This window comes from Xylocopa sonorina, chromosome 1 (assembly GCF_050948175.1).
Source record: "Xylocopa sonorina isolate GNS202 chromosome 1, iyXylSono1_principal, whole genome shotgun sequence".
NCBI classification, from domain to species: Eukaryota; Metazoa; Arthropoda; class Insecta; order Hymenoptera; family Apidae; genus Xylocopa; species Xylocopa sonorina.
In genome coordinates, this window is record NC_135193.1 from 19,240,081 (window position 1) to 19,266,741 (window position 26,661).

The 26,661-nt window shown below is 46.6% G+C and overlaps 2 protein-coding genes across 2 annotated transcripts; both read right to left on the reverse strand.

Annotated features, from left to right (window-relative positions):
• Positions 1–366: 366 nt before the first annotated feature.
• On the reverse strand, positions 367–11,218 carry Exex (motor neuron and pancreas homeobox extra-extra). Its single transcript, XM_076896987.1, has 3 exons — positions 9,600–11,218; positions 2,488–2,651; positions 367–619 (listed from the first exon to the last, which is right to left on the reverse strand). The coding sequence occupies exons 1-3, from the start codon at positions 11,146–11,148 to the stop codon at positions 374–376; spliced, it is 1,959 nt and encodes a 652-aa protein (XP_076753102.1). The 5' UTR covers positions 11,149–11,218; the 3' UTR covers positions 367–373.
• A 6,037-nt stretch (positions 11,219–17,255) lies between these two features.
• Positions 17,256–21,876, reverse strand: LOC143427317 (uncharacterized). The gene is made up of 9 exons (XM_076901352.1): positions 20,973–21,876; positions 19,931–20,116; positions 19,162–19,494; positions 18,428–18,504; positions 18,200–18,300; positions 18,018–18,117; positions 17,718–17,930; positions 17,510–17,623; positions 17,256–17,417 (listed from the first exon to the last, which is right to left on the reverse strand). The coding sequence occupies exons 1-9, from the start codon at positions 21,874–21,876 to the stop codon at positions 17,262–17,264; spliced, it is 2,184 nt and encodes a 727-aa protein (XP_076757467.1). The 3' UTR covers positions 17,256–17,261.
• Between the last annotated feature and the right edge of the window lie 4,785 nt (positions 21,877–26,661).

Consider the following 26,661-nt stretch of genomic DNA (forward strand, 5'->3'; position numbering starts at 1 on the left):
TTTACACACACACACACGTCCCTCGGGATTGTTACACCAGTACACGTGGCACAGGTATGCATTTTCTGTACACGCACGCGAAGCCTCTCCACCGATCCATCCTCAAAGTCTGCGATCAACCGTCTCGCTGTTTCAACCCTCTCGCGCGCACGTACACACACGTCTATACAAAGATACGTACCCATGTATGTACACGTTCTACGTACACATAAGATCATCTCTCCTCCTCTTCGTCCGCGTCTCTTCCATCGGGACACCGTCGAATCCTCTTCGAGAACGAATCGAACGTATCGCGCGGAGAATATCAAAGGTGGCGACGGCGTTTAAATCGCGCGACAGCATACATTACTTCCGTTGGTGCTTGCTCGGTCTTTTATACGACGTAAGGTCGATAGAGCGGCTCCTGAAGCTCGCCAGCGGCCCTCTGCGTCTCTTGCAGCGTCCCTTTGGTGTCCTCCTGCGACGGACTCGGCGAACTTAAACTCGGATCACCACCGGTGCCCCTCTCGGTGTTTCTCGCGTTCCCGCCCTCCTCGACTTTGTTACTCGACCGCGCCTCCTGCTGGGCCTTTTTACTCCTCTTCCACTTCATCCGTCGGTTTTGAAACCAGATTTTCACCTGAATTTTTAAACACACCTCGCATCGCTCCTGCGTCATAGGTAATGATGCTGACACGTTCGCGACCGGCGAACTATTCGCGTTTACGATAAGCTGAGTGCCAGTGAAAATAATGAAACTCTGAAGCTGGTTACCGCGATTTTGTAACATTAACGCGAGGATGGAAGTTGTAAAATTTGATGATGTTGCTAATATTTAGAGTAGAAGTTACAGAAGGCGAATTCACGTCAGTGACAACCAGGAATTGAATTCAACGTCAACGGTCGCGAATGCGTTGGTTCAGATCGAAACGATTAAGCGTCGTTCGAACGAGATGAAAGAATATATTAATGAGATTAATGAAAAGAAAGGGACAGAAAAGGTGAAGGAATAACTAAGAGAAAGGAGTGGCGTCACGAATGGTTCGAATAAGAACGAATTGGTTCGAAGCAATCGCGCGTGGCATACTCGATGTACAATTTCTCGAATTTCGCTGTATCGGATGCACGGACTCGATATTTCTTCCCCCCAGTTCCACTCCGAGGAAACGATGTAAATCTTTTGGGCAACATACCCATCGCGCGTTCCGATCGACCCGTCTCATCCACGGCCCCGCTGTGTTATACATCTTCAATCTTTTGGGGGGGAAGAATACGTGTTTTCTTGCCGCTGTGATATTTTCGTTACGCAGTGTTACGAGATAGCACGAGTTAAACGATTGATCGCGCGGATTTTCCTTTATCCAAACGTTTGCTTTGGTAATCGAACTTGTCCTCGAACGAGTCTTCGAAACGAACTTCGCGTGTCCTTCGCGTTGCCTGTACGTTTCTTAAAAAAAAAAGTCGAATCGCGATTATCGATGTGAATTTAATTTCGAGTACGACGAACGTTCCGCCGACGCTGCAAAGCGAGCAAAGAAGAAACGACGCGGCGGAGAACGTCCGGACGCTCGAGAGCTGAACGGTCCAAGTAGAATCGGTTATAATATCGAAACAAATCAGGGACTCAGTCTGCCATAATTCAGACTTTCGTCGGCACGTGTTTGCTGAGTGATCCGTCAGGACACATAAGCTTCGAAGTTATGTTTAAGTTGTTGGACTGCGCAAGATATCCCGCTCGATCACATTCGTCCTGGCGAAGTGGAAGGATTATTCCGCGTAGACAGGATTCTCCTACGCGGACACGTTTCTTTTCTCCCTCTCTGGATCTTATTCGTCGCTCGATCGACGAGCCACAAAGGATTACATACGTTTCCTCTTCGCGAGATGAAAATGAAGAGCAGAGACCAAGGACGAGGATAAGAAAAGGGAAAATGGTACCAAATAGTGAGAAATGGAGGAGGTATCGGTTCAAGTGGCGACGTATAAACACGAAACAGCCTTTATCTATCGACGAGCCACAAAGGATTATATACGTTTCCTTTTCGCGAGATGAAAATGAAGAGTAGAGACCAAGGACGAGGATAAGAAAAGGGAAAATGGTACCAAAAAGTGAGAAATGGAGGAGGTATCGGTTCAAGTGGCGATGTATAAACACGAAACACCCTTTACCTATCGACGAGCCACAAAGGATTATATAATATATGTTTCCTCTTCGCGAGATGAAAATGAAGAGCAGAGAACAGAACGAGGATAAGAAAAGGGAAAATGGTACCAAATAGTGAGAAATGGAGGAGATATCGGTTTAAGTGACGATGTATAAACACGAAACACCCTTTACCTATCGACGAGCCACAAAGGATTATATAATATATGTTTCCTCTTCGCGAGATGAGAATAAGGAGCAAAAAATAGGGGCGAGGATAAGAAAGAGGAAAATGGTACCAAATAGTGAGAAATGGAGGAGATATCGGTTCAAGTGACGACGTATAAATACGTAACAGCCTTTACCTGCGTCTCGGTGAGCATCAACGAGGTGGCCACCTCGAATCTCTTCGGTCTGCTGAGGTACTTGTTCTGCCGGAATTGTTTTTCCAGTTCGAGGAGCTGCTGGGACGTGAAAGCGGTCCTGGGCCTTCTGGTTTTCCCGAGGAGGGCGTGCTGGGCCGCGCAACCTGCGCAGACACGGGAGAATAACCGAATGTACATTAATAATTTCAGGGCAAATATATCTGGTCCGTTCGATGCACTTTCCGGTGCCGAGCCGTCTGTTTGCTTAACTGAAAATACTTGTCTCGCGAAGGCAAATATCTACCCGACGAAAGCGGGAGGAGGTCGCAATTGTCGCGTGCCATCGATAATCCTGTTTCGAATTAATACTAATCGCGCGGAGGGACCAATAAAAATCATCGAATGCTAATGCAATTACCGCGAATATAAATCCCCCCTGGGTCGCAATACCACGGTTTGGGGTTTCGAACGGGGAGAGACTGCGGGACAGAAGACCTAGGGTGGACCGCCCTAACGATTAGCCGTACGAGCCGGTCTTGCCCAGACCCGATTTTCCTTCCTCTCTGACTTTATACGCGCGATGAATCAATTTAATGCATACGTTTACAACCAGTCATATCTGGGCCCGAATTTGTTCGCAAACGCGGCGGTACCAGCGAACTGCGTCAAATCTGACATTCTAATCGCGAGCTGGTTACTTATAATTTGCAAATTTTGGTATTTGAAAATAATTTCTCTCCAGTTTCTTTTACCCCCTTGATAATCATTATAACTCATCCACCAAAGTCGTTCATTGCATAGAAGTGAACTTTAAAATCCCAATGGGTCTCGATGCGTTTAAATTAATAAGATACCACGGATCCTCTAAGCTCTGTCAGCGAATAAACGATTAAAGAAATTGTATACGTATATTGTTAAGATTGCTCGAGGTGAGACGATAATTTGATCGATCCGATGTATACATCGCGTCGGTTGGGTACGTACGATGCGGCATTCGATGTGGTTTACGATACTTTTTCCTCCAATTACTTTCAGCTTGCGACGTACCCCTCGTCCCCTCCCTAGGCCGCCTAATTTAACCAGCAAGTGCCTGACCGGCTGTCAATGTTTGTACACATGGCAGTGTTTAGTCGCGCGTACACTCAGATTAATCTGGAACGTGCGATACCCTTATGTCACTCTTAATCAGCCGCTTAATCAAACATTCAACACCGAGGGTGGGGGGGGCCCCTTTTAAATTTTTACACCTCAGAATGTCGAATCGTCGCTCGAAAAGAACACAACTCGAGCCTCGTGCATCGATGGCCAAAACAGTCGCTTCTCTTTCTCGATTTCGATTCTTCCCTCGCTTCGACGCAACGACAACAACCTCGTTCCCATCACGACGACTGTGCATCTCGCCGTCGCGCGCGTATGCCACTTCGCAAACGTGCCCAACGTGCGGTCGTAAATCGTCGACGATCCCGATCCCGTTACTTTTTATATGATACGTTGGTATTTATCATCGAGTGCGTCTATAGTTGCACATTAATCGTCCCTTTGAACGATGGTTTGTCACCCGCTGCGCACATATGGTTCGTCCGATGATTCTGCTCCTTCACGTACCGCGGCAATTATCGTCCGACAGATTTCCGTCCCACCCCTATTCGCTACGATTTCTATCGCTGTACCCGTGCATTTTCCACGAACTGCACGCACGATCGTGCGTATATCCTATGTACATAATAGTCCACGTTGGAGCAATTTCCAATCTTAACCAGCCACCCTTGCGAACGAAACAACATCGTTGGTCTCATCCCAATCGAGCGTCTTCGTTTAAGTTCGCGAATCAATCTATCCCGATAAAGTTTAATCAGAAAGCAAAACCGCCGATGCGGAATGCTCGAAAGCCACCGAAATTGTACGAGCGGCGAAGGCGTCGGGGAGAAATGGTGCGAGTTATGACAGATGTCGGTAAACAAGAAGGGCGGCACCGCCGAGTGGACAATCACCATTTCCGTGCTCCTCTACGCGGGGCGAAGCAGTGGGGTGCCGTTAAGGTTAACGTCGTTCTCACCCCGCCGCACTTTTATCATGATAATTTAATTTATTTGGGCTCCTATTAGCCGCTTCACGCCAGCCCGCTCTTAAATCATGCTGATCACCATACCAGTAAACACCAGCCATTATCTGTACTTAACGCAACTCTATCCCCCCCCCCCCTCTCCCTCTATTCTTCATTTTCACCCTCGACGACCGACCACCCCGTACTCCCATCGAGCGCCTCGTACACCTTCTCCATTTGGTGGCTCCTCGACTATCTATCTCTCTATCTGGCTATCTATACGTTCTATCGCTATCTGCGCGTACAAACACGTACAGATACCGTGGTAATTATAGAGTTTCCTCTAATGGTTAACACCGCGAGGATCAGGAACGGTTTCGCTCGATCCTCGCTCGCCATCTCGAAATCGTGTGCAATCTGTCGGTGCCCATTACCAAAGCGCAATTCCATTTCGTTGATACTCGGTGTCTCTTCGAGACTCGTAATTTCCTGCGAAATTACACGAGCAAACTGTACAAAACCGTGTCCATGATTCTCGCGATCAGCAGCGCGTAGAAGAGAAATTACACAGCGAACCTGATTGGTGTGTACACAGGCGACGCATGCGACTTGTTAAAAATGACTCGCGAAATCGCCGCAGCGAACAGTTACAGTCGTGCAGCGTGTAGTTTATACGGTTGTTATATACACGCTCGTCCCTCCTTCCCACCCCATCTCGCGTTACTTTTGTTCTCGTTCCGACGCAATCTTCCGCTCCTCCCTGTGCGTCACCCCCTGAACGTCTCCTCGCCTCTCGTCTATACGCTTACATTTTGTAGTTTGGTATTCTTACTCGCGACTCGATTCTTGTTCTCCTTCTATATTAAATAGTTCTGGCCCCCCTCGTCCTCCTCCTCGGGTTTCTCTCCCCCGATGGGTGTGAACTGGCGTGCGCGCGCGCGCTGGTTACGCGCGGGTTCCCAGCTCCCTCTCCTTGTCTCGTATACCGGCGGAAGCTCCGCCTGCAGCCCTGAGTGCTCGATACGACCCGCCTCCGGATCCTTAACCCCTCGTATCAGAGGTGAACGAAGACGGGCGAGGGTAACGTCGCGGTGATACCCACCATCTCTCTGCACCCTCTTGCGCGCGAGACGTCATCGACTCCTCTTTTCGTTGCGCCGCACGATTGGAGATCCCCGCCGGTGAGGGCAGATGGATACGCCGCGGAGGAAAAAGTTGGCCAACTTCTCTCTCAGAGATTATTTTCCTTACCCGAAACGGTTGGATTTAATTTCAAACTCGCCCCGTGGAGCTCACCGCGAATCACGTCATAAACATCCAGAACAGTTGCCATTTAGTTTTATCATCGGACTGCTACTAACTGGAATCGTTTCGCGTTTCTGCTTCCTCTCTCTCTCTCACTCTCAGTAGCTTCCACTGTCGAATGATGCAGCCATTAGACGCGAAATCGACGATACCGTCGTTCCTCGCTCCTCAGTTTCCACGTAATTATTACGATACCTGTATATTCGCGTAGGCAACGGCTGATCGGTTCTAAATTAAATCGTCGCGATTTTCGTAACGATCCTCTCGTTCGTTCGCCATGAAGCGAGCGGTACGATTCGCGCGTTGCACGGGTAAACGCGTAACGAGCAAAGTACACGCGATTATTTATATAGGCTTTCGCGGTACCATCAAGCGGACGCTCGTGTACACGCGTGCGAGTAAAGACGCGGTGAATCGCGTGAACGTTTGCACGCGTCCATGTGGCTACGATGCGACCAGACCAGATCATAGAGATATAGGATGGTTTGGGCGAACGTGGAACGTTACACATCGGGTAACCAAGATCTGTTTGCTTGCGGGCGGCCAAACTAGCTGGCAGCTAATTCAGAAACACCATTACCGCCTACATGCCTATAGACAGGTAGACTGGCGCGATCGCTACTGCCAACGCCGCTAGAACGTTTTCGACGTGTTCCCCTGTATCTATCAACGTTTCTGTACACCCTCTACGTACACGCGTTTCCGATTTCTAGCCGTGTATCGTGTCCCCCCCCTCTCTCTCTCTCTCTCTCTCTCTCTCTCTCTCTCTCTCTCTCTCTCTCTCTGTCTGTACTCGTTTAAACGCATTACCGTAGAGATACTGTCCTTGTGTTGCGCGATGCATAAGCGTGGATGTGCAATTAATACAGAGCTACCAGGTTCCTCCATGGCTCTCGTAGACGATGGAGAATTGTACTGAGATCGTGTAACCGTCGTATAAGTTACGATGTTAAGCGTTTAGTGGGTAGTTGTCTGTTATTCGTAGGTGTTGGCAACATTTTTGCGTACCTTCGTGGGTATTTGTACTGTGCGATGCTTAAGCGTGAGTGTGCAATTAATACAGAGCTACCATAGTTCCTCCATGGCTCTCGTAGACGATGGAGAATCATATGGAGATCGTGTAACCGTAATATAAGTTATGATAAACGTTTAGTGGATAATTGTCTGTTATTTATAAGTGTTCATAACGTTCGTGGATACAATTTTATATGAAGATAACTACCATTTAATAATTTTCCTGGACAGAAGAGTACCCAACAAGATGGCGATGCGGGAAATGAAAGAAATTGAAAACGTTCGGTAACGAGAGACGTAATAAAAGCGATTTCCGTTCTTGGATCGTTTCAAAGATGAGCGAAATTAGCTGTTGGAACACGGTCTATGTAAGTCCGTGGAGTCACCATGGCAACCCTACAACGTCTGCGTCGGCGTTATGCCATCGTAGAGAGAAGGGCGAAGGGGATGAATAGACGGATGAATGACGCACAATTAACTAATTAAATCATCCGCCAACCCTTCGCGTGCTTCATCTCTCGGGTATCATCCCCTTTTGTTGGCAGACCTCCTACCACCTCTTCAACATCTTCCGCCATTATTTTTCCCTCTGCGAGTTGTAAAGCGTATTCCCGGACGTAACCGATGTCAGGAAACGGAAACTGCCGTGCGGAGACCGCGACTCGATGCGAGTAACGCGTATACGCGAGATGGAGGGGGATAAAATTATTGTTAACGGACAACGTCGCGTGAATTATATACGCCGTTGTCCGCGCTTACCCACTTGTTTGCTCTTTAAAAATTGCTCGCGACTTAAATACCCGGCATCCGACGTTCGTACGCGTCGAAAAGCCGTTTCGGTCGATTTCGATTAATCCTAGCGCAAACTGGTATCGCGCGCGTTAATACGCGCGGACAGGTGAAACGGTTTTTCAGCGTACAGTCAGTAGGAGGTGGGCAGAGAGAGAGAGAGAGAGAAAGAGACGCGCGCGGCAAAGATCGCGAGATCACGTCCGCGTAGAGGTCAATTTCGATATCGACGGAGGCTCGATACGTTCGATTATACGAGCCGGGCGGTGGCGCGCGGTATCGTCGCGAATATCGTCGTCGGTGTAACGCGCGACAAATATTCGCCAAATAAAAGCTCGCGTCTCCTCCGGTTTCAACCCTATCCGCTCGCAACCGTGGAGTCGGCGTACTCATCGTTATTTACATAACGTCGAGAGCATACGAGAATGCGAGACTACAGGTAAGCGTGCGTGCGAGCGAGCGAGCGAGCGAGGGCGAGGAAGAGGGCGAGAGAGGGTTGAAAAAGAGAGGTGGAGAAAGGGGTGGAGAGAAGGGCCGAACGGGACGATACTCCCATCCAGCGATTTTTTAACAAGTCGTGTTCGCGTTCCCTGCCGACGCGATAACAGCCGCTTCAGGTGGGGCTGAACGCGATCGTTTTATTTTATTCCGCGAGACCGCTTTTTTTGTACCCGTTGCTCGTTTTACGCTATCGGGTTTTCGCCTTTTTCGTCGACGTTGGATTGCTCGGCAACTACCAATCAGGATCATCTGACAGAAAGTACCCCGCACTCCGTTCCGGACACCATTCGATCTCTCTCGCTCCACCGTCGCGCGCACTCTGCCTCTCTCTCCGTCTCACCCTGATATACACCCGCATTTCGTTTATTCCCGTCCCCCCTCCCCCATTTTTCTCTCTTTCCCTCTCTTTCCGCGCTCGTTTATTCGGATTCGGTCCGTCTCGGCATCCTGGCCTGCTACGTTCACTGACCAATTTGTTCGATAAAAGCTTTCGACTGATTGGCCGGACAACGCGACCACGTCGATTTTTTCTAAGCGCGAAATTTACCGTGCTATGTAACCGGGATCATCTCCTCTTCTCTTCTGTCCCTCTCTCTCTCTCTCTCTTTCTCCCTCTGTCTATTAACCGACCGATTCCTTCGATCCTTCCTTCGAGATCGTTTCCCCTTTAGCCACGCCACCAGTCTTACCTCCCTTATCTTTCTCCTCGTCGAAGAGCTGCTTAATCATTTCAGTCATTTGTAACGTTCGTAATTTACCTTGAGACCTCTTTTTTCGAATTAAATTTTCAATTCAATATTCTTCGATAGTTGCGAACGAAAGTGAGCGAGAAATGAAGAAGTTGTAATATTTGTTCGATGTTGGCGATCGTTGAACAAATGGCTAAATTATTGCAGAAAAGGAACGTTGTATCTCGCGTGGTACGCGATACGCGTTTTCGATAATGTACTGCGAAATTCTCTGCCAATGTTATCATTTAATAACCGACCTAAAAACTTGAGTAGCCAGCCGATATAATAAGGTAAAGAGTTACATTAAGCATGTAAACACTCGCTATCTGCTTATCGTGCGAACAATCTGTCAATCTGTTTTACAACGTTCTTGCACCTCGGTGCCGTTAAATATTGTTACACACCGTTCACCAGCGAAATACAGTGTTACTCACCGTTACACCTACTAAAACCGATTTTTATCCTTAACTAATATTTTAATCGTTTTAGCAAGATTAACGCGCGTGCATAATTTCTCGAGATTTCTCACCGTTCGTTCGTCTGTTCTTTCGTCCATACGATCAGTGACTGAAAAACGTCCGAGAGGAAATTCATTAACGAAAGAGTATCCTACCTATCTATCCGCCGAACGAACGCTTAAAAACCTCAAATGGAACTTCTAACGCAGAGATGGTTAAAGTAATTACAGATTAAATACAGATAGCGACAGTGGCAGTCGTACAACTCACCAGCCAAATCGGCGGGTAACCTGGGATACAACATTCCAGTCCTGGCTAACCACTCGAGCTGAAGTGGATGGATGTGATGTTGCTGAGGATGAGCTCCGGCACTCTGCGAATGTCCGACGGGTTGACTTTCCTTGTGTATCGAATGAAACGCGCTACCACCCGCCGGGTGATAATATAATCCTCCTGTGTGTATCAGCGAGCTGCTCGGATGTAAGAGGAGCGCTTGATTCTGTCGCGCCACACCGGTACCGCTACCAAGCGCACCGTAATGGCCGCTTGGCAAACTTGGATTACCAGGAACGGTATTGCCACTGGGTTCCTCCGATCCAGGCGAGATCGGTGGACTCGAGACGGGACTGTGGCTCGTGTTGCTCCCCGAGCTGGCGCTTCCTGTCCTCGTAGGATCGATCTCCACGGAACCGTCCTCCTCGATGTTCTCCAACCGATCGACGCGATACCCTCCGTTACCGATTCGAGGGTTCTCGCCCTTGAATGCCGTTTTCTCGCGTTGAATCGAGATCGTCGTCACTTCGTCGGGCTCCAGACGAATCCCAGACAGTGGTACGTCTCGTATGGACCGGTCACGGATGTCCTGTCTGTCGCATCCTTCGCGTATACGCTCTATGTTCACCGGTGAATTCGCCTCGTGCTGGACAACCGATCTGTCGAACGGGTTTAGAAGACCAGAAACGGACGACGCGCTCTGCTCGTCCACGGTCCCGACAACGGCAGCACCACTCCTAACACCGTGCCCGGGTACGATCTCACCTGGTGCACCCGTGTCGAGGTCTACGTCGGAGCCAGCACCCGCACCACCACCAGCACCACTTAGACCGCCAAGGGTGCATGAGGACTCTCGATCGTGACCGCGAACCAACGAGTTCGTTAAACAGGTACTCGCAACGTCGATCGTGGGATTTCGCGATCCGAACAACAATCTTTGATTACGCTCCGCGCGCTCGTGATCCAGGCTTTGCTCCTGTTTTCCAGTGGCTCGACCCAGCAACGCGTCGATGCAGAAGGACGTCTTGCCGAGGGAACTGTGACGCCTGTCACCAGAATGGACCGTGTACTCGTGCGGCGAGATCCTCCCGGGCGAATTGTTCGATTCCCTGTAATGCGTCGCGGATACCATCTCCTCGGTGAAACACTTCACGCTCGTATTGTCCGGGTCCTGGAAGAAACTGGACGACTCGTGTTCCTGTTTCAAGTAGGCGGCCTTTCTCACGTCAAGCTCCTCGCGGTACCTCGACATTCGCGATTCGTCCTCCAGCTCCAGGGGCGAGCAGTTCTCAGCGAAACGTACGTTCTCCGGCGATTCGATCGGTTTGTTTCTCACTTCGGAACCGGGCGAGCGCGCTTCATCCGATCTCGGCGAACAACTCGAATCGCGAACTTTTTGACGGACACCGTAAGAATTGTGTTGACTAGTTTGCTGTTGCCGTTGTTGTTGCTGCTGCTGTTGCTGCTGCTGCTGCTGCTGCTGCTGCTCTTGTTGTCGCTGCCGCAAGTACGAGTCCTCGAAAATCCCTTGCGCGTTGTAATGCATACCTGGCTCGTAGTTACGCGATACGCGTTAGATCGATTGATTAGCGCATAGTTGGCCCTTTCGCGAGCACCAACGTCCCCCTCGAGACGATTACGCCGGGCGAAATTTAGACCGCGTCCCTTCACTGACCGCGCGAGACTCGAGCCTTTCGATACTTTCGAGCGTCGACGGATACCCGATCGGTAATCGATCGATAATGGATCGACGGCCGATCGACATCCGAGCACGCAGTGCTGTTGTGTATCGATGAGCCGAGCGCGACCGCGGCACGATCGACCGGCTAATTAAAAAAAAACGGAAACGTCACCCCCGGTTGTTCGCGGAGCGGAGTCGCGGGGTGATCGGCGCGCGACTTCGGTGGTTTTTTCTTTTTTTTTTGTTTTTGTTTTCCTCACGCGAGCGCTTCTTCGATCGCGCGCGGTGAAACGCGGGCGGCAGCGTAGTCGCGAAACGTTTAAAACGATCGTGGGCTGCGGGCGCGTCACCGGTGACGGACGACGATCTGGATACCGGTTCTGATTTCGCGGCAAAACGAGCGATTAGCTCGACACCGCACCACAAAGTGACGTCGCGAGGAACCGCGTGTCCGTAACGGGAAAACCGCTCCCCTCTGCTGCTGCATTTCCGCGGTCAGTCGATTCTGCCACGCCTATCGCGGCAAACCTCGCGGATTCTGCCACGCCTACAGGAGATCCCCCTTTGTTCCCCTCGGCCCGCTAACTCTCTGTCAACGGTTCCTAGCCACGAGTCCCGAGTCCCGATTCTCGATTCTCGAGCGTTCAACACCGGAGCAGCAAACTCCCGAGTCCCCCTCCTCCCCCTCTCCTCGCCGCGCTTGAAAACCCGCCCGACACCCACCCCCTCGCCCTCGAGCCCCGGGCAGAGGATTTGCAGTATGAAACTAGGATCTAGTTGCACACTGTTCGCGTACACGAAAGTGAGAGACAGAGATAGAGAGAGAGAGAGGTAGAGGGAGGGGAGAGAGATTTGTCTTGACTCATTGAATTCATCCCTTATGAAAGTATCCGGAAAGAAAAGAAGGAGATGGGAGGAGAGGAAGAGGATGGGATAGGGTGAGAAGGGACAGGGAACGCGGGCGAAAGGTATTAAGGAAAGTTAAAAAGTTATTAAGAATGAGAAAAGAGTTGAAAATTAAAGTAGTAACGACCGGAAAGCTGCGTTATCGGAACGGGAGATGTACAGCTCGTACCACAAGAAGAGGTTGAGGACAGCGTTGATATCGTAACGAGAAGATAATCGAATAATTCCGAATTTTTTTTTATTATTCTCGAACGTGCTCACGATGTTGCAAACAACGTATCTGTTATATCTGTACATACGGGTACCTATCAGTCGCAGTTTCGTTTTTTTTTTTTTTTTCACTGTATTCGCTCCGTGACTCTTCCTAGGGAAATACATATCGGCGATATCGGACGCTTTTATCGAGCAACTAATAGCCGCGTAATAGGTATCACACCCAGTTTTCGAGTAATCGGCCTGTTATCGGTTGTCGCACGATATTTCATGTGGATCCTACGACGCATTTGCTTATCCTACCTGATAAAAGGTCTATTCGTTTTTAACGTGTCTAGCCGCACGTCTATGTATACACATGCAGCGTGTACGTACAGTTTTCTCGAATATACCGAGTCCCCTTATCGTGCCGTGGATTTCGGTCCTTATCAGGAGCTAACAAGAACCGAAAGAGGCGGAACGCAGGGAGGTAAAAAGCGAAAACGCTTCGAGACGGTTATCTAAATTTTTTCCAAATTATTCTCTGTACACGCGAGAAGCTATTTGCCACCGTTCGCCGTATAAACTCTCCGCTACGTGACCACTCTCGCGATTAACAAAAGAAAACCATTATCGCTGTACGTTTCACCGACGAATCTCTCTCTCTCTCTCTCTGGTACCTGTTTTCTGAGAGATCACTTACGTCTAAAATAATGATAGATCACCACTACACCTTTCACGACTGTTGTGGCTTCTTGTATACTCTTCACGATCTTTTTGGGCCCGTCCGATGCTTTAAATCGCGGCGAAACCGGTACGAGTCGAAGGCAAACGGTACAAGTTCACCGGTGACCGCTTTTTAACCAAATAACACAGAGGGCAGAATATTTACTTAAGGTTCGAAGCACGTTCAACGAACGTACATACACACGAAATAAAAATTTTAAACGTTTCCTTCCAATACAACCCTCGTTCCCTCCCTACCCCTCTGCGGTGTGTACCGCATCATACACTCGGATGGAGGAGCTGGACATATCCTTATTTTGTCACCATTTTAATGCCTGCTGTTATTCTTGCTCGTTAAACAGTTTCGATGTCTACGAAAATAATATTATACCGCGTTTCTTGGTCGATCTCTCGTCTCGCAGTTGCGGCGATTTTAAATGGCCGACGATTAAAACGATTACAGAGAGTACAAGTTGCAATAATTTCATCGCGATGCAATGTACACTCTTCTGTAGATACGTACTCGTATACGTGACGTACGTTATGTAGATACATACAGGCAACACCTTTCGACTTCGATTGTCGAGCAAACACAAAGATTTTCAACCAGTGATTATGCCCCGTCACGATAAACCGAGCGTATTTTTCTCTTTTCCCTTGCCACCCGTGCTGGCTACTTCGAAAATCCCAGGTATTCGAAACCGTGTATACGCTTCGACGATTCTCTGCACCGAACGACGAGTACGCGAACGATCGTTAAGTAGCGTCGCTGTCGATCAGATCGCGTTAATTAGAGAATTCTGAAAGAAACCAATCGGTACATTTCCTTCGTCGGGTACAAAGTTCGCCTCGGTGAATATAAACGATCGGCGATTATAATTCGTGCGCGGTAAATTTCACATGTTGAGAGATAAAAATTTAGGACAAATGCCGCTTAAAGTCTTGTTATCCCAACTCGAAAGTAATTAACGGTTTGATGGTCGATTCATCCGTTCTTATCGGGGGGATAAGATTGCTCGATCAATAGCTCGATTAGGTGCCGCCGATAATAGATAAATCTTAATTGGTGTCATATATCGATTTGCCGTTGCTTTCTGTATATGTAAATGCTGTTAATCGTATTTTATCCCCTTTGTTACGATTCGCTTAATTTAAAATTGTTCAAAGTGTTGGAGGGCGCACGATACCCGACAGCCAGATAGTAATCGCCTCGATAATGCGTAACGTATCAGTGATATAATAAGCATTTACAGAGATTTGTCTAAAAGGTATTTCGAAGCTATACACAGATACGCGTTCCACTACTTATTCATAGAGTGATGATCGGGTCACGTAGCTGATGTATTTCGAATAGTCATTTTCTCGTCACGACAGACGGACCAATTTGATTTTCGACTGTAGAGAGAGAGAGCAGGGATCTCGTACAATATCGGGACAACGGTAATCGTAACGAAATCATCGTCTCGCGAATAATATAATCTTTTTTGTTCCTTTATTTTTATTCACCTCGAGATCTATTTCCTAATTAGAATCTTCTGGCCCCTATGTGGCCGCACCGTCGAGTTCGGCCCTCACCGCCCATTACTTTTAATGGCGTTGTTAATGAAACTAGGTGTCGCCAAATTAACCTCTCGTTTCAGCAACGCTCAACCGACATTGAAAACCGTCGAATATTTCGACGCGGGAAGACAATTTAGTTTTAAGTTTATGATTTATCGTCCAGATACGTGTACAATGGCTACGCGTTATACACGCCGGCACACGCGTACAATTTATCAAACGAAAGCCTCGAAAGCTAGTAGTGAAGTGTGTTAATTAAACGCGGCTTAAAATCGATACTGCGATCGGCTTTGCGAAACTTTTGTCGATCAAGGTGAGACGTGTCGAATAGAAGGTGTGCCAATGAAACGAGCCGCTTTAAAACCTTCGTTCACGAGGGCGAGCGATTTTAAATAAAACTTTTAACATCGATTGTAACACGTGTGTCGTTAAGGTGACCAACAGTCCCCTGAACACGTTTATGTCTGGAAATAAGGCTTCCATTGCTCGATGAAGATCGCTGGATCTCGCAGCATGTGATTGTTCCCTCTTGTAGAGGTATTTAAGGAGCAAAGTGTGTAGAGTAATCTTGTCTCACGAGAGACGAAGAAGTTTAAGGGAAGAATTTGTATTGCAAAGGATTGGTATTATACTTTTGAATATGTTGCGATATATAACGAAGAAATCTACACCCCAAATACATGTATTCTGTACTATGAAGATCATAGATTAGCTGCATAATATTCGAAGCCTGAAGTAGTGAAATTAAATGATATCGTATACAATTCTAATTTAGATTAAACAATTTTCCTCTCGAAATAGATCTGTCCATCTGGATTGGGCTCGACTAAGTAGCACAAAGCGAGACGGTGAAGCGAGAAGTGGCCTCGATAAAAATCTGACTGGAAATTAAAAAGGAGGCGACGATGGGAGAGGGAAAGGAAACGAAATTGTAAAGGAGACGCGATGTAACACGAAACTAGTACGCTACGTTTGAAAACCACTGGCACCGGCTGATTACCGCGGTAACCACCCCCCGAGCGCCAATTAATCTTAACTTTTACGGGGCAAACACTTTTCATTAAGCTCGGTCCTGCCTCCAACCGGAGTCGAGTTATCCCTTCCTCGTTTCACCCTTAGCCACCCTTGCCTACTTGCCTTTTTTTCCCGCCCTCCCCCACTCTTCTAGAGCGCAGCCAGCTCTCTTCGCACTCGGTTCTCCACCCCGAGTTACGGCGAAGAACGGCAAGGAAAATGGTTCCCCAGACAAGCGTTTAATCTGGCTCTAATTAGCAACTTACCCTCCGCCCACGTCTCAACGTTCCACCTATTTAGTCTCCCTTCGTTTCCCGCAGCATCATCCCCTTTCCCTCTCGCCCTCACCACCGCTCTTACTCCCCCACTCTCGTACCCAATTCCTTCTCCTTCTCCATCTCGATTTCCCTCTTCTTCAGCCTCTCCCTCTAAGATATTTCCTTCCTGGTCTACCTATATAAGTATGTATATATATAAAACCGTTGCTAACAAAAGCTTTTAGCGGGGCTAAGAGTGGTATATGTCGTCTAACGAATGTCCACCACCTACCAAGCCATCTTGCCACTTTTTAGCCATCCGTTCAACCGCAATGGAACTTGCCATTACGATCATTATCGATTAAGATTTGTTTAATTGTATGTCTATCGAATGGCACTGGTTGATGTCGTTAACAAATGATCCTGGATGAAAGATATTAAAATTAGTAGTATATTTGTACTCGAGAGGGGTGCAAGACGAGAATGAAAATATACGTATGTATTGAAATTCTGCAAGAATAAAACTATGAGTCATGGTTCTTGCCTTTATTCCATTTTTCACTCGGTAAAGCTACAATTGCTAATTGCTACTGTATGCTAAAGTTTTCTTGTGACCGTTTCAATAATTCTGACCCCTTATATTAGACTTACACGCTTTGCTTCTGTGTAAAGCATGGTTACTCGTAGTTTACCGTTTCCTTCTATACCGACAAGACTCTGTTTTGGCAACAGCCAGAAATAATTAACATATCCATAGTCGGTTCTTTCTTCGTATGCAAAATCTTTCGAGAAAAGTCATCTGATGAAACTATCGTGTTTCCTTCTGAGCATGTACAAAAGAAGTATCAGTCGTTGATAACTCTGAAAATTTTTCTCGAGAACATAGATGACTTGAATGTGGTCAAACATTAGGGGCAAATCTGATAGGAAATGGAATAAAATTAATGAATTTTCGGGGGATTTTCGAATACTCCCTGCATTCTATTATTCGTTTTTATCCAACAATAAAAATTCACTACATAACAATATCCGAGAATTATTTTCCTACTCTTTCTGTTCGTTTTTCACAGAAATTAACCAAGATACGTATAACTTAATTGGTATTATTTATCTCCATGATCGGGCGGGCGCCAAAAGGTTTACGGTACCGAATATCACTGGGGTTATATGTATATGTACACGTCTTAAAAATCTCTCTTTATAAAAAAATAAACCGTGGCAAACTTTGGTAGCTTTCTCATCCTGTTGTCCCATACACACTGTTGTCCCGCCACTTTTTATCTGTCTCGATATCTGTTCCTTCTTTCTAGAGAGCCATGAAACTTAACTCATAACTTTATCGATCCAAGGTACAAATTTCTGAATATTAGTGTACACGCCAGGTAGATGCTCCCGACCACACCCAATACCCCAGGACACAAGACCGATCAAGACGTGCCTTCCTTCGACGGCCATGGTTAACGGGCCACCAGAGTCCCCCTATTTAAAAGCAAGCTTGTAATCACTTCAACTGTACATCCAGTCAATAAATCGCTTTTAATTACCGCCTACGAGTCTAGTAATTGGGTTACCTGACAGGAATCTCGTCCACCTTCTTTATAGCCTGCGCACAAAAAGACGTCGTGAATAGTTTCTCGTCTCCCAGCCGCTCTAAACCAACGCTGACACCTCTCGTTGGGTATCACCTGAAGATAATTATCTCAATTCGAATTTGAACAGCGACCAGAAAAAGGACACGTGGGCAACTCGTGTGTTTGCCTGTGGATTCAATGTACGCACCTCGACGGCGACTTCCTGAAGAACCGATGGCGCTGAACTTTGCCCGTGTCTTGTTCGACCCCAACCAGCAACTGTTGCCGTGCGCCCAGAAAGTTTTAGATTTTTCGCTGGCAAACAAACAGGTACGATGTGTTGCTTGAACGCTACCGTCCTCGAAAGCTTCACCAGTGCCACATCGTTCCGGAAATCGGTCGCTGAGTATTGCGGATGAACCTGCGGCATTTTTAACAACAACGGTGAACCGGCTCCGCTATTTTTCTTTTTAGAAGACACATGCAGAGGCAAAAAGTAGTACGATACCTCCTTCCTCTCGACATTGAATTCCTCGTGCACCAATCGCTCGGACGCGTCTCTAACGTCCCACTCACCGAGACGTACCTTCAGGTTGTTATTCGGTGTTCTACATATACGAAAGACGGTAATTGCTATCAGAGTAAAGTATTTCGAATGGCTAAATGTTCTTGTTACGTGTTTCTACTAACGTTGCAACGCAGTGAGCAGCGGTGACCACCCATCTGTTGTTCAGCAAAGCACCACCGCACGATAACTTCTTCGTTAAGAACCCGGACTTGATAATGGCGGCCTAAATGTCGAGGAAGAACTAACTTAAATTGAATTTCAAAGGCGTAAAGGTATTCGCTGCGCGCGATAAATCATCGAATTCTGTAGGGCATTTCGATTTTGCCAGATCTCGAAATGAAGTTCGTTACCTGCCACGGATGGCTACCGAAACTGGAGCTATGCCCACCAACGATTCTGTTGCTTCTCGTGTAAAGTTCACCGCAACCTGCAAGGCAAGGCAAAGAGAAATGCAAACAAAATGACTCTCGATCGTTTCGTGGGGTACATTTGTAAGTGGCTCTATACAAAGTGAAGCTACATTCCGATGAGCAATACCATCGATCAAAAGGGAGGGGAAAAAAAAGATACAAATAAGAATTCATTCGACGAATCGAACGCACAGAATACTGATGAAAAAACGATCTCTCCTTCCTCGATTCTCTTGTTCCTCTTTTCCTCTTCGATCTCCTCGTTATCCTTCACCTAGCATTCACTTGCATCGCGAGCAGACAATAGCGGTGAAGCCGTATAAAAACGTGCAAGGTGAGACAGAGAAAGAGAGACGTCAAGCCAAGAAAAGTGCTTCCCCTTTTTTATTGTTTCTCACGTACACACGTGGAGAACCGAGCACGATGTAACTCGCGAACGATGCGAACGGCCTTTCGCGTCACGTCGATCGCTCCGCTCGGATCCAATCGATCGTTGATACCGTTATGAGCAAGGATCGATATAAAGGAATGCACGGTCCCCGCGCAGGAATCTAATCTAACTAGACTTTCGAGTTAATAATCAGGTGTGAGAGCCGTGACAAGACACACGTAGCTCGTAGCAGGCTATGATATTGGTGCAAGATTTGTTCACTGTGCGACTTCATGCGGATTACCACGGTATTTGGAATAATCCACGGAGTTCGAGGCATCCTCGCTCGGTGCGTGCGCCCCCGAAACGTCGGGATAAACGGCACCGTACTCGTCCTGGGGATAATCGAGCTGGTGCGGATGATAAACCGATGGACGGCTCGTATACACAGGACGATCGTAATTCCACGTCTGCGAGGACTCGTAAACGGTCGTCGGCTTGTTCGTGATGTCCGCGTACAGGTATCCATGCTCGTTCTGACCGCTATACGTCGGTTTGGTTGGTCTTAACGCGTTGTCGTAGATTTGTACATCATCGTCCACGTAGGGATGTTGATTTCCCAAGTTTATCGAAAACGCTACACGTTCAAACAACCTCGATTTTACCTTCTCCGCTATAGGCGTTAATCGTAATTTCCAATCGACCCGAGAAAGGAAAATTCGTATGCATACTAATTACATACGTAAACTTTGCCATGCATACGCGCGCTCGTACGCGTGTGTACGTGTGCTACGTCTAATTAAACTGTCTATCGAATCCGTTCAACCTGATTTAATCTTCGTTTTATACTTGAGAATAGAACGCGATAAGCTACTCATTGCCATCCTGCGTTTATTATCATTATTTCCTTTCGCCGCTACGCTACAATTTCAGGTAATCTCGTCGAGAAATTACTCGCATTGCGCGTTAATAATCGAACGATATAACTGGATAGTCGACGCATATTTTACTGTCATTTTGAATTGGATGCGAAGGGGAAAAGGGATCGATGAGAATGAAAAGTGGATACTCACTGGCGTTCTGCAGCAAGCCGATTGTTGGCCGTGGTATTTTCTCAGGAATATCATCGTCATCCACGCAGCAACTCCATATTAATCCTCCTGAGCAAAGATCGACTGGACGACCACCACCGAGGACGCAGCTGATACTGAGACCGCAATCGAATGTCGTTCCTTTGTATGTACACGTTTGCGGTATCACTAAAACGAGAGATATTTTTTAATCGTCAGACATTACTGTTTTTCACGTTAAAAAAAGCCTGCGTGGTTATGTATACGTATGTAAGAATAAATATACATGTATGCTAAATGGATCAGCTGATATTAATATTTTGATCTATGCCAGTGCTATCAGACAAAAGTTGATCGAGATATACTTCGAGATTTTTTTTCTAAAGGAAATCTCTTAATATATGTATATCAATTACAGTTGTAACAACATTTCACCAACGTTATTAGCGTCAGTAGAATTATTTTATACTACACGCACGAGCATCGTGTCGCGTTAAATCGTGTCACGCCTCGTCGTGTCTTGTATCGTCGAACATTTTCGCGACGCGCAGTCGTGTCGTACAGCACCGCGTTGCTCTCTTTCGGTCTGTTTGTTTGGATAAATACACGCTTGCTTCCGTTTCGAATCACGGTTTCATAAGTGAAATCGTGAACCTAACGTGTGGTGACGAGATCGCGCAAGAAAGTCAGAGGACTAGAGGCTCGACCACAGGAATGGACAACGACAAATGCTTTACGTTGGAGTAACTCGACAATAGCTAGCTAGCGAATAATAGACTTGCGTTTGGTCTTGCTCGGTGGTTATCGGTTAAGTTAGTAATGTAGACTGTTCGAGATTGGCTGTTCTCTCACAACGAAGAAAGAAGAAAATTAATAATAAATTAACTGAAGAACCTGCTGGCAAAACAGAGAAAGCTAAATTCTAAGAATCAGAAAACTACAAGTGCCTCAAAGAGGATTATTTACACACGAGCAAGTGCCTCGAATAACTAACGCGCGTTTGGCGCGAACAACTTGCAATCTACGTAGATACTTCGAAACATACTTCTACCCAACATGTCCATCAGGCCATTCTGAAGATCGCTATTATAACCACGATGGTCCTCGGTGTAATTTCGTTTCTTCCTGAGCGCCTCGACAAGGAGGGTACCTTGTTGTTGACTGCTCAACTTACGTCTTCTTCCTTGTCTGTAATTAGTCGTCAACTGTTCGAGTTCACCGTTAGTTACTTTCTTCTTCAACCGATCAAGGAATTTCGGAATATCGTCGTCCCGTTCGGTGTACTCCAGATATCTGTCGTTACGGGTGTGCCCATTTTCTGGCCGCCTCTGTTCATCATCCGTGTCACTTTCGCTTTCGTTGTTGGTGTCATCGATAACGCGTCTCTCTCCAATTTGCTTTCTCCGATTCGCGATCTCATTATTCGCCGACAAGTCTTCCCTATTTACTTGATCCTGTCCATTTCGAGATCGATCTTCGTATCTAACGAAAGCTCTACGAGGAATGGTATTCTCTGATTTTTCGTAACCGTTGTAATCCTCGTGCCACGAATCGTCGCTAATCGCGTCGAAACATTTCTGTCGACCGATCCCTCGTATCACGGAGCCGTCGACACGAGCGTTTCGCGCGAACGGGTTTCCTAATATCAAACCTTCATCGAAGTCGTGCGTCTCCCTGGCTCGTGTTTCGTCCGACAGTTGCTTCTCAACCCTCAAATTTAAGGGGACACGCTCGTCGTACCGGTCAGCGGGTATCAACGTCAACTCCCCCGTCGTTCTATCGTTCCTTCTAGCTTTCTGCCGCCTCGTGGGCCAGTTCTGCAGATACGACAACGATGTCGCGGCGGACGAGACGAAGGGACCATCGTACGCCGCTGCGTCGTAATTATCGTAATTCAGTGCGTTGACGGTTACTATTAGGAACACATGTGCAACTGCGATGACATTCATGATACAAATGGATCGTTCTAATTTATTGTTTAAATAAATTAGACTCGAATCGACGGGTCGCCACGGTTCATGTTACAACTTGATACGAGTTACTTTGCAACGGCGAGATTCTCGGCTTCATCGAGATCAGAATTATTTCGTTACCGTTGAGAAACGACGGGAACCGTTGACGATGCCAGTGTGATAGCCGACTTGTTTCGCCTTCGACATTTTATCCTCATTCCACCGACAGGGTGGGTCGAATGCTCGTGCGTGTATCACTGAACAAATTCCAACGTCAGGGGTGGTTGTTTGAGAAGGTTAACGAATTTTATGCACAACGTATCCTTCCTTCGAGTTTATCCTCTTCAGGTACAGTTCGATGAACGACGCGTCGATTTACTCGAAGGCATTTACTCGTTACATCTCTCGATCGCCGCCAATCCCAGCACGTTGGCTGTTTCCATCGCGGTTGTTTTTAAAATTGATTTTCACGTAGACTATCACGAATCGACGTGTCCCACCGACTGGCGAGAGTCCACCGGCATCTAAAGAAGCGTCCGCGGCTTTCACCAATGTCAGCTTTCTCGTTGCTACGATAGCGTGTCTTCCCTTACATTCGTACCCCACCTATTCTCTTCTTCACTCTCCTTTGCTTCCTTCCTCCTGCCCCGCTTCGCCTCCATTTCTTCCTTATCCTTTTTACGTCCTTCCTTTCTCTTCCCGCGTCAACTAGATTAATTTATGTAGGCTATAGACGCGACATAAAGTACCCGCGTCGTACAGAATTTACCTATGCCTGTTCCCTCCGCTTAACGATTCCGCGTCGCTAAAAATTTACCGTTAAGAGACGAAATTACCAGTAAAACTTCAAGCGACATTATTCCCATGGTAGAAAGCAGCTATCGAACAGCATCGATACCTGATTGCACGATAAAGCATGCGAATTGAGCTTTACAAGATATTATACAAGAGATTAAGCGTGACGCTGTACAAGTAATTCGTGCGTGAAGCGAAAGGATGTAACGATATGAATGAATTTTTTCGCATTACTTAAAACTTACGTCCGAGCTCGTCGAAGAAGCGTGTTTGCCTGTTCGAATGTACTACATTATCCATTGCGATATCCTGGTTTGTTAGATCTAAAACCGAAATTTATAATTGTATTAGAATACACGTGATCGATGTCCCTTCGACAGATTTTTCGTGACAATGAAAACAAAAAGAAACGGGGTATCATTCTTTTTCATCGAAGGACTCACCGAAGCTCGTTAAATATCGGTCATTTTTTCTGTCATCAGCTTGACAATAGAGTTCGACAAGGAGCAGAATGAAAAGCTGACGTGCGAACGAACACATCTCTTTTTTCATCCACAACGGCTGTTCGACGATGTTGCAGCACGTCTAGCCGTTCATCGATGCAGAGGAAAATTGTACAAGTATTTCCCTCGTAGCTTTCCTCCACTGTCTTTCTCTTCCGAACGATTTTACTCTTTGGTCTCTTTGAAGCATCAGCTTGACAAGCTCGATCGATACTCGCATAGTTTCTGCGATTTATTTTGGGAAAGAGTCGCGATCAGGTGTTCAATCGATGCGTTGACATCTTTCTCGAGCTGTCGCGCGTTTCAACTTCTTCATTTCAGCTGGAGTTTAAAGGACCAGAACGTTACAGAGGAGACTGTTAACGAACTGAGCATTTCTGAGCAAATCTGACACCTTGCGAGCGTTTCGTAGTTGTCACAGAAAAAATAGTTCTACGATGAAACAGAACAGCTTTTTGTCGAGAGGACACAGGACGAATTTCGTTTGTGAAGTTTGCTCTTTCCTATGGCTTCGTGTACCGTAAGAACACGCGAAGCGTAGCGGAGGCATTCACACGTAGTGGTGGTCCGGTAGAAAAGTGGGACGAGAAACCAGGTCACCGAAACAAGTAGCACATCGGTCGGCTCTTCGTGTGACTGCTTTGCTTAACACCTTCTCGCGTTGGCTCCCTACGACGTCCTATGAATATACGGTGTACCAGTGAAACCATACCATCACACCTTTGGTTATTAGTGAAAGTTAGCGTCTGTAACTTTCGACTTTGACAATGACGATTTGACTTGCAAATGAGCCGACTCCTCGTAACATTCTTCGTGCACTTCTGTTTATTTGTTTCGTAATTATCGTTTTCATTTGCACCCACGATAAACGTAGAAACAGGCGAATCCACGACTTATATTTCCGCCGTACGCGAAACACGAAATTCCAGCGATTTTAACTTCCACTTCATCCGACGCGAAAAATCAAACGCACGATCGATATTATTTTATTTTCAATTGTGTAGTTTAAGTTAGAAATGAACGAGTTGACAAGTTAGTTGCAAACACGCCAAGTGCACCGGTGACTGAATCCTCTAACAAATTCACGTATCAGATCCGTGTCGAGTTAAATGAGGAAACTACGATTCTTCTAGCGATGAGAGAAATAGATGTTTCATTTAAATTTGACTATGACCACTAAAATCACTGTTCTGTCTTTCCTCCACCAGTCACCGGATGACACTGCCGAAGAAAGGAGATTCCCGACACAACGTGACTACTGATGAGGAACAGAAATACAGCGCACAGCATCCAAAGACTACACTTTCTTCCTCTCTCTCTCTCTCTCTTTCTCCTGATAGTTTATTTCGTCCATTTTTTTCGCTATCCCCTCTCCACTCGTGCCTTCCCTTTCCCAGTCGTTCCTTTCTTTGAATTATTTGTTAGACGGTTTGCTCGCACAGTCCACTTATCGTTCAACCTCGAAGTGGCGAGATTTGCAATGCGTTTCCATTTAAGAGGATCGAGAGAGTGAAATGAATTTCGGCACCGCCGGAATTTATGAACGTTTCACTCGTTCACATACTCTTCCCTGATCTGTCTCGTTCACGGGAATCAATGGAAAGTGACGCTGTTTCACGCAAAAATACCAGAATTAAAGGTGAAAATAAGAAGTGCGTTAATTCTACGAAGAACATTATTTCATATACTGTAATTTTCTATTTCACCGTTATTAGAAAATCCCTTAATATCTTCAAAATGGATATTTTAATACTATATTCTAATGTTAACTAGATTAATATATTCGATAGCTATCTAATTTTTACGAGAACTGAGTCAAACGATACAATTTTCAGTAAAATATTCGATGATTGATAGAAAATTACCTTAAAACAGTATAAATGTAGGTTCAATCTGTAAAAGATTTATTAAAAAACATGTATACTAATGGAATAAGTTGCAAAGAGCATAAATTTACAATAAAAATATAAAAATTATTAAATTACGGGTTGCTATAGTATGAAAATTGATTTTGTTAAATTGCGATCTTCGGAGAGTGGGGGGTTGACGGTAGTAGGGACGGGTGTATAAAAGCAGTGCGAACCTGTCAAGGGTCTTTTGGCCGTTTGGACTTCGAGGCGAGAAGGTCAGGGTCAGGATCAGGATGAGAGTGGTCGCTGCTGGTGGCCAGCTGTGGACGAGCCAAGGGTAGTGGACACTGATGGAAGATTGTGGTCGACGGTGGAGGAGCCAAGCCTAGTGGACACTGGTGGATGATTGTGGTCGACCGTGGAGGAGCCAAGCCTAGTGGACACTGGTGGATGATTGTGGTCGACGGTGGAGGAGCCAAGCCTAGTGGACACTGGTGGATGATTGTGGACGGCAGTGGACGAGCCAAGGCTAATGGACTGGTGGATGATTGTGGTCGACGGTGGAGGAGCCAAGCCTAGTGGACACTGGTGGATGATTGTGGTCGACGGTGGAGGAGCCAAACCTAGTGGACACTGGTGGATGATTGTGGTCGACCGTGGAGGAGCCAAGCCTAGTGGACACTGGTGGATGATTGTGGTCGACGGTGGAGGAGCCAAGCATAGTAGACACTGGTGGATGATTGTGGTCGACGGTGGAGGAGCCAAGCCTAGTAGACACTGGTGGATGATTGTGGTCGACGGTGGAGGAGCCAAGCCTAGTGGACACTGGTGGATGATTGTGGATGACGGTGGAGGAACCAAGGCTAGTGGACACTGGTGGATGAGCCAAACCTAGTGGACACTGGTGGATGATTGTGAACGACTATGGAGGAGCTAAGGCTAGTGGATACTGGTGGATGATTTTGGACGGCGGTGGACGATGGTGGACGACGGTGGAGGAGGCAAGGCTAATGGACACTGGTGGATGATTGTGGACGGTGGTAGACGGTAGTGGACAATGCTGGACGGCGATGGAGGAGCCGAGGCTAGTGGACACTGGTGGATGATTGTGGATGGTAGTGAACGATGGTGGACGATGACAACGATTTTTGCCTGGCGATCGGTAAGTGAACAAGGGATGGGTCCCTGCGTAGTCACCTCCCCGTTGGTGGACCTGGGCCCTTGGTAACGTTTTCGAGAGATTGCGCTCTCGAAAACGATATCAAGCTAAGGACTACGCACGTAGACTTAAGTACAGATGTAAACTCGAAACTAGAAATATCAGAGCATTTAAATTGATTGCCTTTTGCAACTTGTAGATTCTCAGTAACTTTCTATGTAGATCTCATGGAGTCATTTTTTAAATTTGCTATAGTTTTCCACGAATTGAAATTTTCTTTCAATTATTTATTTGTTACTCTTTGGTTTTCTTTTCGAGTATTTTTCCTTTTCAATTTAACCATCATTCTACATTGTTTGAATGAAATTAAGATACTTTTATTGCTGGTAGTTCTAGTGTCGAGATAGTAAACTTTTAATTGCATTGTTAATTGTATTAAATTAATTAGTTAGATTGTAGTTTAAGTTAAGTTAAG

Bases quoted from the DNA above. Each gene is read 5' to 3' on its own strand.
- Exex (XM_076896987.1), bottom strand. From the start codon at position 11,148: ATGCATTACAACGCGCAAGGGATTTTCGAGGACTCGTACTTGCGGCAG. The intron at 2,652-9,599 runs GTGAGTTGTACG...GTGTCTGCGCAG, and splicing joins GTTACCCGCCGATTTGGCTG to GTTGCGCGGCCCAGCACGCC. The intron at 620-2,487 runs GTAAAGGCTGTT...TTAAAAATTCAG, and splicing joins TGATGCTCACCGAGACGCAG to GTGAAAATCTGGTTTCAAAA.
- LOC143427317 (XM_076901352.1), bottom strand. From the start codon at position 21,876: ATGAATGTCATCGCAGTTGCACATGTGTTCCTAATAGTAACCGTCAAC. The intron at 18,505-19,161 runs GTAATCCGCATG...CTTGCCTTGCAG, and splicing joins GGATTATTCCAAATACCGTG to GTTGCGGTGAACTTTACACG. The intron at 18,301-18,427 runs GTAACGAACTTC...CTCGACATTTAG, and splicing joins TCGGTAGCCATCCGTGGCAG to GCCGCCATTATCAAGTCCGG.